Here is a 14,658-nt window from a genome sequence, read left to right on the forward strand (position 1 = left end):
GTATATGTTGTAATGGATCCGCAACAAGGCTATCAATTCGTGGTTGTCATTCATTTAAAAGCAAAGAGACACCCAATCAAAGTTTTCAATTCTGCCCAGTGGATAAAAAATTCCCAGCTTTAGTCAGTTCTAAGTGGCCTTCTAAGATGTTTAGAATAGCTATCTCGTTGGTACTTGTATAGTTATGGGGAGAGAGAGAGAGAGAGAGAGAGAGAGAGAGAGAGAGAGAGAGAGAGAGAGAAGAATAGGAGGAGAAGCGAAGCAGAGGAAGTAGGGGATATCAGTAGGAGGCAGCATAGCAGAAGCAAGTATTGGATATGAAAATGCACGTAACTTGGAGAAAAGGATCAGGAGTGAAGCCTGTTCTTTATTTCCATGTGTCAATCGTAGGACCGAGTTGATATCAAGAACATGTAGTGAAGGAATGAAGTTTGTCGAGGGTAGAGTGTAAACGAATGGTGACCTGTACACCAATTGTTTTGAACAACATTCAATCACCAGGTTTTGGCATCCTGTCGAGTCCTGTCTTCCTCAAAAGAAGATATTTGTGCTTCATTTGGCAAGGAAAAATCGCTGTGTGAGTACATTCATTCTTTACTTCGTGTACTACGGAGCCCTTCACAATATTTCTTTGCACAAGTTGCATCGAAGTACTTTTTGGGCAATCCAAGATTCTGGAAGTCTTAACAGATGTGTGATTTGTATCATTACATCCTTTCAACCTTCCAAGACCGTTGAGTGCAACGCATATCTTATTTCCTTCTGACCGTTATCTTGCAGTTCCTTGGGATTCGTTTATCCATCATCAATCATCGTGTCACGCCTCTTTTCGCTCATTTTTTTCAGTAAATCGTGTATGACTACTGAAAACATCTGACATCACTCCTCTACATCTTTCTTCACCTATTCACATCTCACATCATCTCACATCATCTCACATCATCTCACATCATCTCACATCATCTCACATCATCTCACATCACTTCTCTACATCTTTCTTCATCTCTCCGCATATCACATCTTTGAGCTGAAACAACAGATGCAGCGTCTGGTCCGTTTCGAGTTTCATGTTCGCATGATCCGGCAAATCTAATTTATTTCATCCGATTGTGTCAAAAAAAAAATAATAAACACTAATGACCCACAAGGGTCCTAGGAAGTCCTATGACAATACATAGTCTATAATGGATCATAGGCCAAAAGGTACCGGTATGGGCCTATCATGGTACTAGGAAAAGTAGGCCCTTGTTTACATGATATGTCCTAGGGAGATAGCTACTCTGGTCCGAGGAAGGTCCTAGACACTTACATTTCCATAGGAGCACTTGGACTCTCGGGTCCTAGCGAATGCCACATCACCCCTACGAACAACCCCTCTACCCCAATTGAAACATACCCCTACCCCCTTCTTAGATCAATACCAAGGACCCTCACCCCCTAGTTTTGTGAATCTGATGAGATGTACCATTCAATCGGCTACACTCATTGAAAGACTACCGGTACTTGGTCTACCACCATTTTATCCAACATGACTAAAGGATTTGTACAAGTTTAGAACCCCTATTTTCCATCAAAGCATGGCTGTATGGACCCACCCTCTTGTACCCTACCCACCAATGTGTGTCCTTATCATGCTTTATACCGGTGTATTAGTACCCTGACCTCCTCAAACACATTACTACAATTGACCGGACCGGTATGTACCACCCCCTACCTCGTCTTTGAAATCACCCCCACCCTCATCCACAATGAGCTTTGCTCCCATGCAGCATCAGCAGCAACAGAGTCGCACAAACGAGAAAAGACAGGCCATGCAGACAATCATCATCTCCTCCATCGCATCGCAACTCTTCTTCTTCTCTTTCTGAACCTTTATCTTCACATCTTCCATCCTCACTTGATCTTGATTCTCTTTCTAAACTTCTATCGTCACATCTTCCATGCTTACCTGATCTTAAGGCCTCTGTTTATCTTCCACGTCTGCCTGCTGGCCATCTGTGATGTTTGCCTTATGGTTGCTGTAACCGCTAACCTCCTTGCTTGGCATGCTTGGTTGCTGTAACCGCTAACCTTCTTGATTGGCATGCTTGACATTGCTGCCTCTCTTGCTTTGCATCTCCCTGCGATACAGCCAGCCTCTCATTCCTATGCTGCTTGCTGATGCTTCCTCGTTGTTCACCTTTCTCATCGTGCTGCCTCACCCTTGCGGTTATTTTCTCGTGCATGCGGTATCTTTATCACTATCACGTTATCTGCGGTATCTTCATCTCTATCTCCTATCTGTTGTCGGGTCAAATTATGTTTTTCTCTCCTCTGGCCAACGTGTGCGGGCATGGTGTCTCCGGTGCTCGTCCTCATGAATGCAAGGGATGAAGTATTTGGTCGATGAAGCAGCTTCGGCTTGCTGCCGCTCCTGCATGCATTCAACAGCTGCTGCTGCCTTCTTCATCCTTCACTTGCTGCTTCTAGCTTGACTCATCGACCTCTTCTGCTTCCTCCTTGCCCTCAGCCCTCGTCTCATCCTCGAGTTTACAATCGCATGCATGGCTGCAACCTGAACCTGTATACTCAAGCTTGCTTGCCGCATCCTCTATATCCCTCCAAGTTCTCTTCACTCCCGTAGTTCACCAGCCGTTCAATCTGTTTTGTTCCTCCATGAACCTGCTTGTTTTTCTTTCAAGGGCTCTCCAGTGAGGTCCGATGATTGTTAATTAGGGTTTCTTACTGTTTCTGAAAGCTTTGATTGCTCTTTTCTTTCTCTTCTCAATCCTCCATGACATTTCGTCTAAGCTGAACCCTATTTAGGATGTTTTGCACTAGCTGAACCTGGGAAATGCTCTTACTACTTCTGCCCTCTGCTCCCTCTCCTGCTGCCTCCCCTATTCAGCTCCCTTTCTCTTCACGCTCTCGCCTCATTCGTTTGCGTTTACATTTTCTTCAGTGATTCAACGTAGTATCTGTTGTAACCTGTCGGCCATCTCCGTCTACTGATGCTTCGCATGTCCTTACATGCTACGCATGATCACTGATTGTCTTCGTGATTCGTTTTATTGTCTGATCATAAGGAAGCGAAAGCAATTTGCTGCATTTGAAGTCCATTGGGAGTGATGCGGGTGTGGCAGGTCTGACAGCATGTCTGCTCGCAAGAAAGTTCTTCTCAAGGTTATCATCCTCGGGGACTCCGGGTGAGACCTGACGCAGTAGCGTGCGGAGGTGACCATATGCCGCAGGGTGGGCAAGACTTCGCTCATGAACCAGTACGTGAACAAGAAATTCAGCAACCAGTACAAGGCTACCATTGGCGCTGATTTCTTGACCAAGGAAGTGAATGTAGACGACAGGCTGGTCACGATGCAGGTGGGACCCCGAAGCTGCTCGCAACTGAGTTGACGCGCCTGTGCAGACGTGGGACACAGCAGGGCAGGAGCGGTTTCAGAGTCTGGGTGTAGCGTTCTACCGCGGGGCTGACTGCTGCGTGCTTGTCTTCGACGTCAACGTCGCCAAAACGTTTGAAAACCTCGACAGCTGGAGAGACGAATTCCTCATCCAGGCGGGCCCTCGGGATCCTGAGAACTTCCCGTGAGCTGCTGCTGGGGGAGGAGCTGGGGAAGGCTGACAGACCTGGCAGCTTCGTCGTGCTGGGAAACAAGATCGACCTCGAGAACCAGCGAGTCGTCACGCAGAAGAAGGCCCTCGCATGGTGCCAGGTGCGGGAGGTGGAGAGGGGGGAGAGGGGCGAAGGAGGGAGAAGAAAGGGCTGAGAGAGCAGGAGGGTACGAGGAGCAAACTATGGGGGGTGGACTTGGTGGGGGAGGAGGAGTGTCTGGTAGGGAAGAAACCGAGGGAGTGAGAATTGGAGCAGGCCAAGGGGAATATTCCGTACTTCGAGACGTCGGCGAAGGAGGCGATCAACGTGGAGCAAGCGTTCCAGACTATCGCGAGGAACGCGCTGAAGCAGGAGACTGAGGACGACCTCTACATCCCTGACACCGTCGACGTGAATGCGGACAAGCCCTCAGATGCGAAGAAGTTCGGAGCCTGTTGTTGAGCGAGAGGAGGAGGAGAGACAAGAAGGTCTGGTGGAGCTTTAATATAGTTGATGACTCGTGCCCTCCCCCCCTCTCTCCCTCCCTCCCTCCCTCCCTTCTTGTCTCCCTCCTTGTCTTCCCCCTTCTCCCGCCTCCCTCCTCCTCTGTTTTCTTCCATCCCTTGCTCGTCTCTCCCCACTCTGCCCAGCTCTTGATCTGCTGCCCCATGACCCAACCTCATCAAGTACAGCTGAAGGGGAGAGGGAGTGAACGACGAGCACGAGCGGGTCCACGTAGTAGATGAATGTCTGCTCGCAGTAGCCAAGAAGGGACAAAGACAAACTGAGGAGGCGGAGGAGTGAAGAGGAAGAGGCGAGCGAGGATGTTGCGTAAGAAGGGATCAGGAGCAACGTTCATAAAAGAATAGCAGCAGCAGCAGCAGCAGGTCGTCTCATCCTTTCTCCTGCAGCAGCAGCGGCAGGTTTGGTCGCACCACCTGCATGTACCAGGACGGAAACTTCCGGTTGCGCAGCGTCGACGCCGCCTGAGCAGCAACGGGGAAACGAGTCTCGAGCTCAGCGAGTTTCTCGCGAGCCAGGTCCCCGTCGGGCTTGCGACTGATAGCAGGTAAGGAAGAAAAAGAGAAGAGGAGCGACAGGTGACGAGAGTAGAGCATGCAAGGAGGGTGAGGACAAGCAGGATCAGGAGCAAGAGGGAGAAGGAGCAGAAGCAGGAGGGAGGAGCCAGAGAAGGTGGGAGAAAGAGCAGGGAGGAAGAGCAGGGGGGAGGAAAACGGAGCAGGAGGGAGCAGGAGGAGGGCCGAGGAAGAAGGAGGAGGGAGGAGGGAGGACGAAGAAAAGAGGACGAAGGAAGCAGGACGAAGGGAGCAGGATGGAGGAAGCAGGATGGAGGAGGGTTGAGGGTTCCGCACCTCTTGTTATTGATGGTCATCTTCTCCATCATCCCCGCGTATGTCTCTGTCACGTCCTGTAAAATCTTCAGCCGCCACCTGCCAACATGGTGAGACTGAGCTGGGAGGCAGCTGGAGGAGGAGACATGCTGGGCTGGAGGCCTTTCTTGGGCGTCAGGTTGGCGGTGCAGCTTCGCAGGAGACCCTCAGCGACGACGAAGTCGCCAGTCTCAACTCTGATCTGAAGGAGGAACCAGTGAGAGCGAGGAGAGGAGAGGAGAGGAGAGGAGAGGAGAGGAGAGGAGAGGAGAGGAGAGGAGAGGAGAGGAGAGGAGAGGAGAGGAGAGGAGAGGAGAGGAGAGGAGAGGAGAGGAGAGGAGAGGAGAGGAGGATAAACGACAGGACAGGACAGGACAGGACAGGACAGGACAGGACAGGAAACTATCGTGACGAGAGGAGGAGGGTGTTCAACCTTGGCAATGACAAGCAAACTGACGTCAACGGCATCTGCAATGGAGTCATGTCGAGCAAGCAAGTTGGATAGTCAGCTGGGGATATACCGAGCAAGTTTGAAGTCTCTGCGATGTTGAGAGCCTCTGCTGCCGTGTCGTCCGCGAGTTTGAGCTCCTTCAGAAATGTGAGAGGTAGAAGGAAGGGAGGAAGGAGGAAAGAGGAAGGGAGAAGCAGGAAGGGAGGAAGCAGAACCAAGGGAAGGAGGGGAGCAACGGGAGGGGAGGGAGGAGGGGAGTACAAGTGGACGAGGAACCACCTTCTTCTCAAGGTAATAAAGACAGAGTAGATGCAGCCCTGAAGAAATTATTCTCAACATCAACGACCGGACAAGTGAAACGACAAGACAGACATCCAACGAACAGACAAAACACATGAATGTTGAATTGAAGCAGCCACAAAGTTAGACAGACCTGCGATCTTTACAGCTGCTTCTCCAACCATCGCCGGCCGATCGATCTTGCTCATTGCTGCGTCCCAGTGCGACTTGGCGACATCAACTGCATCGAAACCTCAGCCTCTCACTTGCCCTCCCTTCTCCTCCCTCCTTCTCCTCCTCCCTTCTCCTCGTGCTCGTGCTCATGCTCGTGCTCGTGCTCGTGCTCCTCCTCCTAAGCCCTCCCACCTCCTTTCACCTGCTCCAGACTGCTGCTGAGCCAACCCAAGGAAGACATGCGCGCACGCTCCAAGCACAGGAATCTGATTGCCGTCCTTGTCTAGCGATTGACACTGCCCAGTAGCGACATGAGACGAGGAGAAAGAGTGGGTGGGTGGAGGAGAGCAAGAAACAATGACAAGAGAGGAAAACACTACAGGACATTCAACTGGGGCAGATGAGAGAGGAGAAAGGATACGGGAGGAGAACAGGAGAGGAGCAAGAGAGGAGCAGAATTGATGTCACCAGGTCCGTCAAGAAGGCTTCAGCATCGTCTGCAGTGGACGAAGGATGGGAACCGTCGAGCATTGCAAGAGCCTCTGTAATGTCGCATGCTCTCTGTAGCGATGGCCCGTCCTTGCCCAGCCTCTGCTTCCCTCGGTCAGAGCAGAACCGACATACTCCACATCCTCTCTCACCACCGCCATGCTCTTCGCCTGGTGGATCATGCTGACATTAAGCAAGCCGATCTTGACGTCCGTCAAGCAGGAGCTGGAGGAAAAGTAAGACTGAGGCATGAGAATACACTCGGCATTCTATTCCAGACAAGACAGGAAAAGACAACAGACAGGATAAGACAACACGGAACATGACAGGACGGAATAGCACAGGACAGGACAGGACAGGACAGGACAACAACCTATGAACTGCCTCGAAGGCGAGGTAATCGGAGTGAAATCCAGGTTTTGTTTCCTGTGGGGAAACGATCAAACTTTTACCGCAATCCACCACTGTTGTTGCAAATGGTACTACTGGTATTACTGGTACACTGTAATCTGCCGGTGCTACTGGAATCTGCTGGTACTACAAGTGTCTACTGGCACTTGCATGTCGTTCCGGTACAACTAATTGTTCTTACATCTCACTAATGGTACTACCAGTTAGACCTTTATCTCACTGCTGGTGCAGATCTTTGTACTCATACGTCCCTCTGGTGCTACTCGATCTTCTCTCATCACTACTGCTTCAACTTGCTGCACTTGAAGGTGTTGCTTACCTGCAAATCAAGCCCTGCCTGCACGCATTTCGCACGATAACTCGCCTCCTGGAGAGCATGTGAGCCGAAGAAGAGGGGAATGAAACCGAGGAGACGATGAGAAGGAGGAAGGGATACCTTGGAGAAATCTCCCGAGAGAGCGTACAGGTGGGCAAGAGAGTCAACAGCAAAGAGGTTCAGCTCAGGCATCCCAGCAGACTGACAGATCTCTTCCGTCCTGCTCTTCCGCTCAAGAGACATGGCGGGAGGAACGAGCTCTACCTGACTAGGCGGTTGATAGCAAGGTTGAACTTCCCGGACTCGTAGTACTCTCTCGCCTCCTGGACCTGCACGAGCTCGTGAGTGCTATTCCATCTCTCATCCTCATCCTGTTCTACGTATCCTCCTCCCTCCGCTCCCCCCCCGCCGGTTACCTCCGGCATCTGCAGAAGTTCGGAGAGGATGGACATGGAGCTGCTAGGGAGTGGAGTGGAGTTGCGCAGGAGGCCGTAAGACCGCAGGCCCAGAGGAATGGGAGGCCGGGGAACTCCTTGCCATGGCATAGCATTACGTGAGCAGAGCACTGGAGAGAGAGGAGAGCGCGATGACGAGAAGCTGTAGACCCTGCGAGGGGATATGCCGGGAATGAGCGGCTCCGGGATCACAGAGGATCCAGCGTGTTTGCTTCCATCGACTGTATCGAATGTGAAGGGAGAGGGGAAGGACGTCCTGGCAAGATTCGGAAAGTTTGAGGAGATGATCAGAGAGCATGAAGGAGAGCAAACGTGACAACTGTGCAGTGCTGACGAGGAGGAGGCTGTGGAGAACTGGGTTCGCGTGTTCGATGCTCGAAAGTGAGGAGGATTGGAGCAGACATGCTGAGGTTGGGGGAGAGAAGCGGAGAGACAATGCAGGGAAGGAATGGAGGACGAGGAAGAACGAGGATTGAGGAGGGGGAGGGAGGCGAGGCGAGGTTGTCGCTTCCTCGCATGTAGACTACGGGCGACTAGCATGGCCGGTCCAAAAGAACGAATGAGGGGTGGGGACTGATGATGGTGGGGGTACATACCCCTACCCACATATGTGAACCAAAAACAGGTAGTCTGGAGGGGTGAAATATCTTGGGGGCATAGTCAGGGAATGGCGTCTCAGTACCCCCTCAATGCCTGAGATCAGGGGTGGGGTGATGCACCCTATTGAAGATCGCGAAAAGAGCTCGAAGCGGACTGGTAGGGTAGGGTACCCTAGGCTGCACCCTGAGAATTTATGTGGAACCGGTGTAGATGATAGACTTTAGTACCGGTACCTGAGGCTCAATTCACTACCCTCACCCTACACAAGAAATGGGTTTGCTTCATCTTCATTCCTTTGCGCTACTCTGTGTCCATAACCCCCACCCTCTCTATAAGAGTACAAATGACCGGTGAGAATACATATGTATCACCCCCACCCTCTCAATTACAGTACAAATCACCCGTGAGGACACATATGTATCACCCCCACCCTCTCAATTACAGAACAAATGACCCGTGAGAACCAATATGTATCACCCCACCCACACATATGACTCCGAGGCCCCCAGCGTCCGAGTCGGAGTCACCTCGACGTCAGTGCCGCACGTCGGGTGACTGACCGTGTCCGGCATCGACTTCAAGTTGCCTTGCCAGGCTCTGCGTGTCGTTGGTGTGAGACAAACTGAGGAACAAAGAGAAAGATCGTGAGCAGTTTGCAGTAGCGAATGAGTGGATCTCTCCTTTGGCACCTGCCGTAACCCCTGTCAGTGTCGGAACAACTCGAGTCAGATGATCGCATCAGGGACTGAATTGACACACAAGACAGAGACACAATCATACTGGTACACATGATGATGACCCGCCAAGGATGACAGGCAAGACATTGAAGCGATGTTGGGCACACTCAAGTCACACAAGGTGCAGTGCGACTTTGCTTACTTACCCCCCTGGAAGTGGATGCTCTTCAGGTCACTCCACTCCTGCTCTCCTCCTTGAGATCGTCTCAGTTGTTGTGCTCGCAGAGCTGGAAACGCCTTGAAACGAAATCCAGCTTCCCGATGCCCATGCCGGTGATCGAACCCGTACTCCTTGATGTCACAAAGTCTCCTAGCCTGGTGCTCGTCTGACTTCCAACAGTCCAGCGACGGGACCCCCCACTCTCTCCCCAGCTTGCGGTCAGCCTGACTGACGTAGAGGTACCACAGAGTCATGTCGCATACGTAGGGAGCTTTCTCTTTTTTCATGGTCAGGAGCTCAACCCCCTTTGGGTACTTGTAGATCGTGATCGCAAAGTTCATGTAATCATAAAGGATTGGGCGCGAAAGCAAGCCCGTTCCTGCCCAGGCCACCCAGTCCAAGGTTGAAAAGTTCTTGTGGAAGGGAGTGGCCGGCAGGCTGAGAGCAGAGTCGCAGTGGCGGTAGATCTTGAGGTCGTTGAGGCGGGTCAGCAGGAGCACATCAGAGTCCGTGTAGAAGACGTCGGTCCAGTCTCGCTGCAGCATCAGGGCGTACATGAAGAAGAACCTTTCGCTGTTCTGACGCTCATACGGCTCCGAGCTGCCCCAGGGCTTGTAGACCCCTCGAAATTCTTCCAACTTTGATTTCACCTTCGGCTCAGCGTCCATGATTGCATTCATGTCCACGAAATGCACATATTGATGTCTTTGATGAGATCGAGCAGTTTGAGAATCTGTGAGCAAGAATACCGTATTTCCCTTCAAGAAAGATGCAAACATTGAACTCCAAATGTATTCACCAGAGTGTAACACATTGTTAAAGATGTGAAAGAAGATATGCGGAATTGAGCGTTTCTTCTGCCTCGTTCGCATCCTTCTTGCTTTTGCACTCCTCGAATCATTACGTCGCATACCATCGAGTGTTGGTCTGGTGCCGTTCGAGGCGTTGAAGAGGGAAAGTGAAGCATTCTTAAAGTGTGAAATATTTCGAGATTCTGACACGTTCTGAGAGTGTGGGATGTCACGATAGTCTGAAATATTCTCGGAGCTCGCAGAAATTTGGGAGGTTGCAATCTTCTCAGAGTATGAAACATTTTGAGGGTTCGAGATGTTCTCAGAGTTGGAAATAGTCGGGGAGGTCGAATTTTCATGAGAGGGGACTGGTTGTGAACTCAGAGCAGAGAGGGGCCTCTTGCCGGAGCTGTTGCCTTCATCGGGAGCCCCGGGTTTCATGGAGTCCCTCAGTCCTCCCATCAAGTCAACACCCTTGCCATGCTGTTCCACGGATGACACGATCTCCCGATCTTTCAGTGGTTTGTGTCTCATCTTACTCGGAGACGCCTTCGGTGTTGCTGTATCTCCCGTCACACCTACCAAGTGCTCAGCCAAGGTCAGCTGCTTCGCTTGCCATGCCGCAGGTAGAAGGGCAAGGTCGTAGAGGGCCTTTAAGCTCTCGGTTCGCGTCGTTATCAATGCGATGACCCCGCAAGCGAGCAACGCAGTCACAGCCAGCAGCTGCGTCCTCATCTTCTGAGCGGCTGATCTAGCGAGTTTCTAGTCACTGGTCCTCACCATCACATGATACTTCAAGCCAGGCGGCGAGGAGAGCCTTCCAAGACCAAGAGGAGGATTTAGACTCTGAACAGACGAGGATCTTGAAGAGGTGAGGAGGGCAGGAGGGCAGGAGGGCAGGAGGGCAGGAGGGCAGGAGGGCAGGAGGGCAGGAGGGCAGGAGGGCAGGAGGGGAACAAGTAGTGGTACTGCTGCAAGGACGCCCGGTTGTTTACTCGGAAAGTTAAGTTAAAAATCGGTACGAGGACCGTTGAACGGCATCCGATGATCATCCCGGGGTCCGATCGGCGGCGGCCGGGCACTGATCGATCGCCGGGATGGCATCCGCCGCCGGCGCCGCGGCCGGGGAGACCGTCGGCGCGGCGCGGCCCGGGCCCGCCGCCCGGGGACCGCGGAGCGGCTTCAGCTGAATCCCGGAGAGTCCATTGAATCCAGTTGCCACCGTCACAGGCTCCCGGCCAGGCGGAGCCTCGGAGCGGCTGACCGACTCGGATGCGACGGTTGCCGCTGCGGGGCCCGGGGCTTCGAAAGGCTCCAGCCGGGCCCCGCGGGGAATACTCTCCGAGGCTCCGGCGAGGCTCCGGGCCCGGCGCGGCGGCTGAGTACGGGGAGTCCGACCTGACAGTGTCGCGGCGGTTAGTAGAAAAAACTGGGCGTGACCGTACTGAGCGAGAAACGGCCAACCCTCATGCGCAGTGCGGCAGTGCGTGCGCCATCATCAAAGCAGCAATTTACTTTCAAGTTTACATGCAGTGCTCGGCGGCTTGAAAGCGAAGTTGCCGCTGGGGACACTCAGTGACTGAGCGGCGCCGGGCAGCCCGGGCGGCGGCCACGCAGTGCCGGGCGTCAGACGCGGGCGGCGGGCCCGGCCCGGCCCGTGCCGCCCTCCGACTGACGGTCACCGGGTGTCGGCGGATCGGACAGGCCGGGCTTTGGCACTGCCGGGCCCGACCGAGCCCACCTCAATTCTGTTGAGGGACCGTGATTTCAAGTTTGAACGATCCACGCCTGTTTGAAATAGAGAACCCTACCCCCCTCCTCCACCCGTACTGCAATAGAGGAAGGGGGTCCTCTGGCATGCACCTCACCCCCGTGTTCGAATGGCAACATGGAGAAAGACGAGGGAGGGAGGGAGGGAGGGAGGGAGGGAGGGAGGGAGGGAGGGAGGGATATGCAGATGGTAGACCAAGAATATCAAGTGAAGGGAAGAGTAAGAGAGAACATGTCGGAGGAGGCAGCATAGACACACCTGACGTGACGAACAGTGACAGGGCAGCAATGTGACCTTGATTCAACACCATCATTGTACAATGAGGACGAACCAGAGTTGTAGTAAACAGATTCCGTAGTTCACAATGATGTCTGCATCCCCTTCTGACCTCCCATCTCCTTACATCGCGTTGATTCATCTTCATGCTTGATTCATCAGCAAACATGCACTTCGGTTCTTCTGCTGATTCCAGTTTGAACCTGAAGGCATTGCTGCAGGTCGAACAGAACAAATCGAATCAGCATGGGAGGGACAGACTCTCCGAGCACGGGGACTCCGAGCAAGACAGGAGCAACTCCACGGAAGTACACACCGCTGAGAAACAGGACACCCAACACGCCGAGCAGAGACAGCCTGGTCAAAGTGACCTTCAGCGTAAAGCATGAGATGCAGGTTGAGGACGCGAGCATGTTCGTAATCGGATCTCTCCCCTCCCTGGGGTCATGGGATCCCCGTCGAGCGAGGAAGATGAGCCAGGCAGAGGACGGGACTTGGATGATCGCCATCTACCTCCCTGAGAAGGTTGAGTTCCTGTACCAGTACTGCCTGATCCAGGAGGAGGAGGATTCTGCCCGCCAGCCCCTTATAGTCTGGCAAGGGAACATCGAGAGGAAGTGCAAGGTCGACAACGCCTCGGACACGCCTGGCAAGCAGCTCATCCTCGAGGACAACACGGCAGCCGACGGAGGGCGCGGCGAAGGGGAGCGGCAGCAGCAGGAGCTGAAAATCGACCCGCTGGTACCAGTGGGAGCGAACTCGATGCAGCAGAAGCTGGAGGTGAAGCAGATCGAGATTGACCAGCTGCTGGAGGAGAGAGAGCGATGCCAGAACGAGTTGCAGAAGCTCAAGGACATCATCGGTTACGCCGACAACCCCGACGACTACAAGAAGCGTCAATCCTACCTCCCTGACTTCAGCTCCCTCCTCTATGACACCGTTCGAGAGGTCTCTCCTCCCTCCATCCCTCCTCTACTCTCCTCCCTCCTCTTTCTCCCTTCACCCCCCCTCCCCTTCTCCCTTCCCTCCTCTTTCTTCCTCCCTCCCTCCCTCCTCTTCTCTTTTCCTTCATTCCTTGCTGTTCTCGTCTTCCTGTTGCTCAGCCTTGCTCTATGTTGACTTCCCGTCACTCGCTGCCTCCTCTCTCTCCTTCCTTCTCGCTCTCTCCTCTCCTCGCTTGCCCTAAGCTTCTCTTCTCCCCAGCTGCAATCGTCCGTGCAGAGCAAGTTGCGCAAGACCTGCTCCTCCATCGCCGAGGATCATGCGTTCGAGGGAGGAAGCAGCGAAGACGTCAAGGTCTCCTGCTGCTGCTGCTGCTGCTGCTGCTTTGTGCTCTCCTGAATCATTTTCAGTTGGCGTTGCAAGAGGCAGAGACGAAAGTCAACGACCTCAGAATGGTATGCTGACCCCTTGCACAGCGCTCCTCCTCCTCCTCCTCCTCCATCTTCTCCTCCTCATTATCTCCTCCTCCTCTCCCTCTTCTGGTTCTCATTTCCTCATTTCTGGACTTGCAGCGGCTGGAGCAGGCTGAGCTTCAACTGGGCGAGGCGACGGTGAGACGAGGAGGAGAAAGAGGAAAGAAAGGGGGGGGGGGCGGGGAGAGAGGTGGAGGAGAGAGGAAGGAGAGGGAGGAGGATGTTCACTGGCAGTCAGGCCCTGCATGAGGTGGAGAAGAAAGAGCTGCAGGAATACTACGAGAAGGTACTGTTCTTCCCTCCCCTCCGCTCTCTTCTTCCTTTCTCCGCTCTCTCCCACTGTGCTTCCTTCATTCCTTCCGTTCTCACTTGCTCTGTCTCAGGCTCTGGGAAAGATGGACTGCAAGGATCAAGAGGTAAAGATTTCTTCGCTCCCCCGCCTCCTCCCTCATCTCCTCCTTCTCCACTTCTCCTCACTGCTGTCAACCGCTCAGGATGCGATGAAGAGGATGAAGGTGGAGGAGAGTCGAACAATGCTGGAGGTGAGACACCGATGCCTTCCTGCCCCTCCTTCCTGCCGTCATCGAACCCCCGCCCCCTCCTCCCTCCTCCCTCCTCCCCTTCCTCCCTCCTCCCTTCCTCCCGCCTTTCTCCTCCCTCCTCCCTCCTCCCTCCTCCCTCCTCTCAGTCTTCAGCCTTCTCTTCGTCTCCCCCTCCCCTTCTTGTCCCTTCTCTCCCTCTCCACTCCCCTGATTCTTCTCCTAGAGCTCCATCCGCGTTGTGGCCGGGGAGCTCTTCGACGTCAGGCAGCAGCACGACAAGCTGAAGGAGGAGGCGAGAAGCTTGCAGGCCCTGCTGCTGGGAGAGGAGATGAAGCAGCTGGAGCAGGCCATTGTAAGGGAGCGAGGACGAGGAGGAGCGAGGGAGGAGGAGAGGGGAAGGGGAGGGAGGAGGGGCAGAGGAGGGGCTGATTGCGAGTTGGCAGTGCGGGCAAATCGGCAGCCTCTGCGGGAGGATGGAAGAGGAGAAGGAGGAGGCGTCAGAGCGATTGAAGAAGGTCGAGAGAAGACGAGGAGGAGAAGAGATGAAGAAAATGAGCAGGAAATCACGGAGAGGAGAAGACTGCACAATCTCGTACAGGAGGTTACTCCTCCTCCTCCTCCTCCTCCTCCTCCTTCCCTGTTTGCTGTCCTCCTCCCTCATCCTCAGCTACTATTTCTCTCTCTCCTCACACTTCCTACAGCTGCGTGGAAACATTCGAGTCTTCTGCAGGTGCGGAGGGAAAGAGAGAAGAGGGGGATGCAAGGGGGGTGGGGACAAGGAGGAGCGAGGAGGAGCAAAGGGGGTGGGGTGGGG

General features: G+C 53.7%; 4 protein-coding genes across 4 annotated transcripts; 2 read left to right on the top strand and 2 right to left on the bottom strand.

Moving 5' to 3' along the window:
• The first annotated feature begins 3,122 nt into the window (after positions 1-3,122).
• GUITHDRAFT_152339 (hypothetical protein) lies at positions 3,123-4,109 on the top strand. Its single transcript, XM_005833309.1, has 5 exons — positions 3,123-3,185; positions 3,231-3,357; positions 3,404-3,579; positions 3,629-3,707; positions 3,863-4,109. Exons 1-5 carry the CDS (start codon positions 3,133-3,135, stop codon positions 4,046-4,048), a joined length of 621 nt encoding a protein of 206 aa, XP_005833366.1. The 5' UTR covers positions 3,123-3,132; the 3' UTR covers positions 4,049-4,109.
• A 370-nt stretch (positions 4,110-4,479) lies between these two features.
• Positions 4,480-7,642, bottom strand: GUITHDRAFT_138144 (hypothetical protein; the record flags this gene model as incomplete). Its single annotated transcript, XM_005833310.1, has 16 exons — positions 4,480-4,645; positions 4,960-5,037; positions 5,085-5,179; positions 5,411-5,445; positions 5,499-5,565; positions 5,708-5,745; positions 5,862-5,948; positions 6,084-6,177; positions 6,350-6,472; positions 6,523-6,595; positions 6,744-6,796; positions 6,991-7,077; positions 7,101-7,148; positions 7,218-7,317; positions 7,362-7,426; positions 7,514-7,642. 16 exons carry the CDS (start codon positions 7,640-7,642, stop codon positions 4,480-4,482), a joined length of 1,338 nt encoding a protein of 445 aa, XP_005833367.1.
• A 1,385-nt stretch (positions 7,643-9,027) lies between these two features.
• On the bottom strand, positions 9,028-10,575 carry GUITHDRAFT_107591 (hypothetical protein; the record flags this gene model as incomplete). Its single annotated transcript, XM_005833311.1, has 1 exon — positions 9,028-10,575. One exon carries the CDS (start codon positions 10,573-10,575, stop codon positions 9,028-9,030), a length of 1,548 nt encoding a protein of 515 aa, XP_005833368.1.
• A 1,558-nt stretch (positions 10,576-12,133) lies between these two features.
• On the top strand, positions 12,134-14,354 carry GUITHDRAFT_107592 (hypothetical protein; the record flags this gene model as incomplete). Its single annotated transcript, XM_005833312.1, has 9 exons — positions 12,134-12,835; positions 13,091-13,183; positions 13,240-13,284; positions 13,402-13,440; positions 13,541-13,588; positions 13,686-13,718; positions 13,797-13,844; positions 14,068-14,196; positions 14,346-14,354. 9 exons carry the CDS (start codon positions 12,134-12,136, stop codon positions 14,352-14,354), a joined length of 1,146 nt encoding a protein of 381 aa, XP_005833369.1.
• Between the last annotated feature and the right edge of the window lie 304 nt (positions 14,355-14,658).

Source organism: Guillardia theta (assembly GCF_000315625.1).
Source record: "Guillardia theta CCMP2712 unplaced genomic scaffold GUITHscaffold_30, whole genome shotgun sequence".
NCBI lineage: Eukaryota > Cryptophyceae > Pyrenomonadales > Geminigeraceae > Guillardia > Guillardia theta.

Excerpts from the sequence above, each read along its gene's own strand:
- GUITHDRAFT_152339 (XM_005833309.1), top strand. The coding sequence starts at position 3,133 with ATGTCTGCTCGCAAGAAAGTTCTTCTCAAGGTTATCATCCTCGGGGAC. Across the intron at positions 3,186-3,230 it reads ATCATCCTCGGGGACTCCGG|GGTGGGCAAGACTTCGCTCA; the intron begins GTGAGACCTGAC and ends CATATGCCGCAG. Across the intron at positions 3,358-3,403 it reads ACAGGCTGGTCACGATGCAG|ACGTGGGACACAGCAGGGCA; the intron begins GTGGGACCCCGA and ends GCGCCTGTGCAG.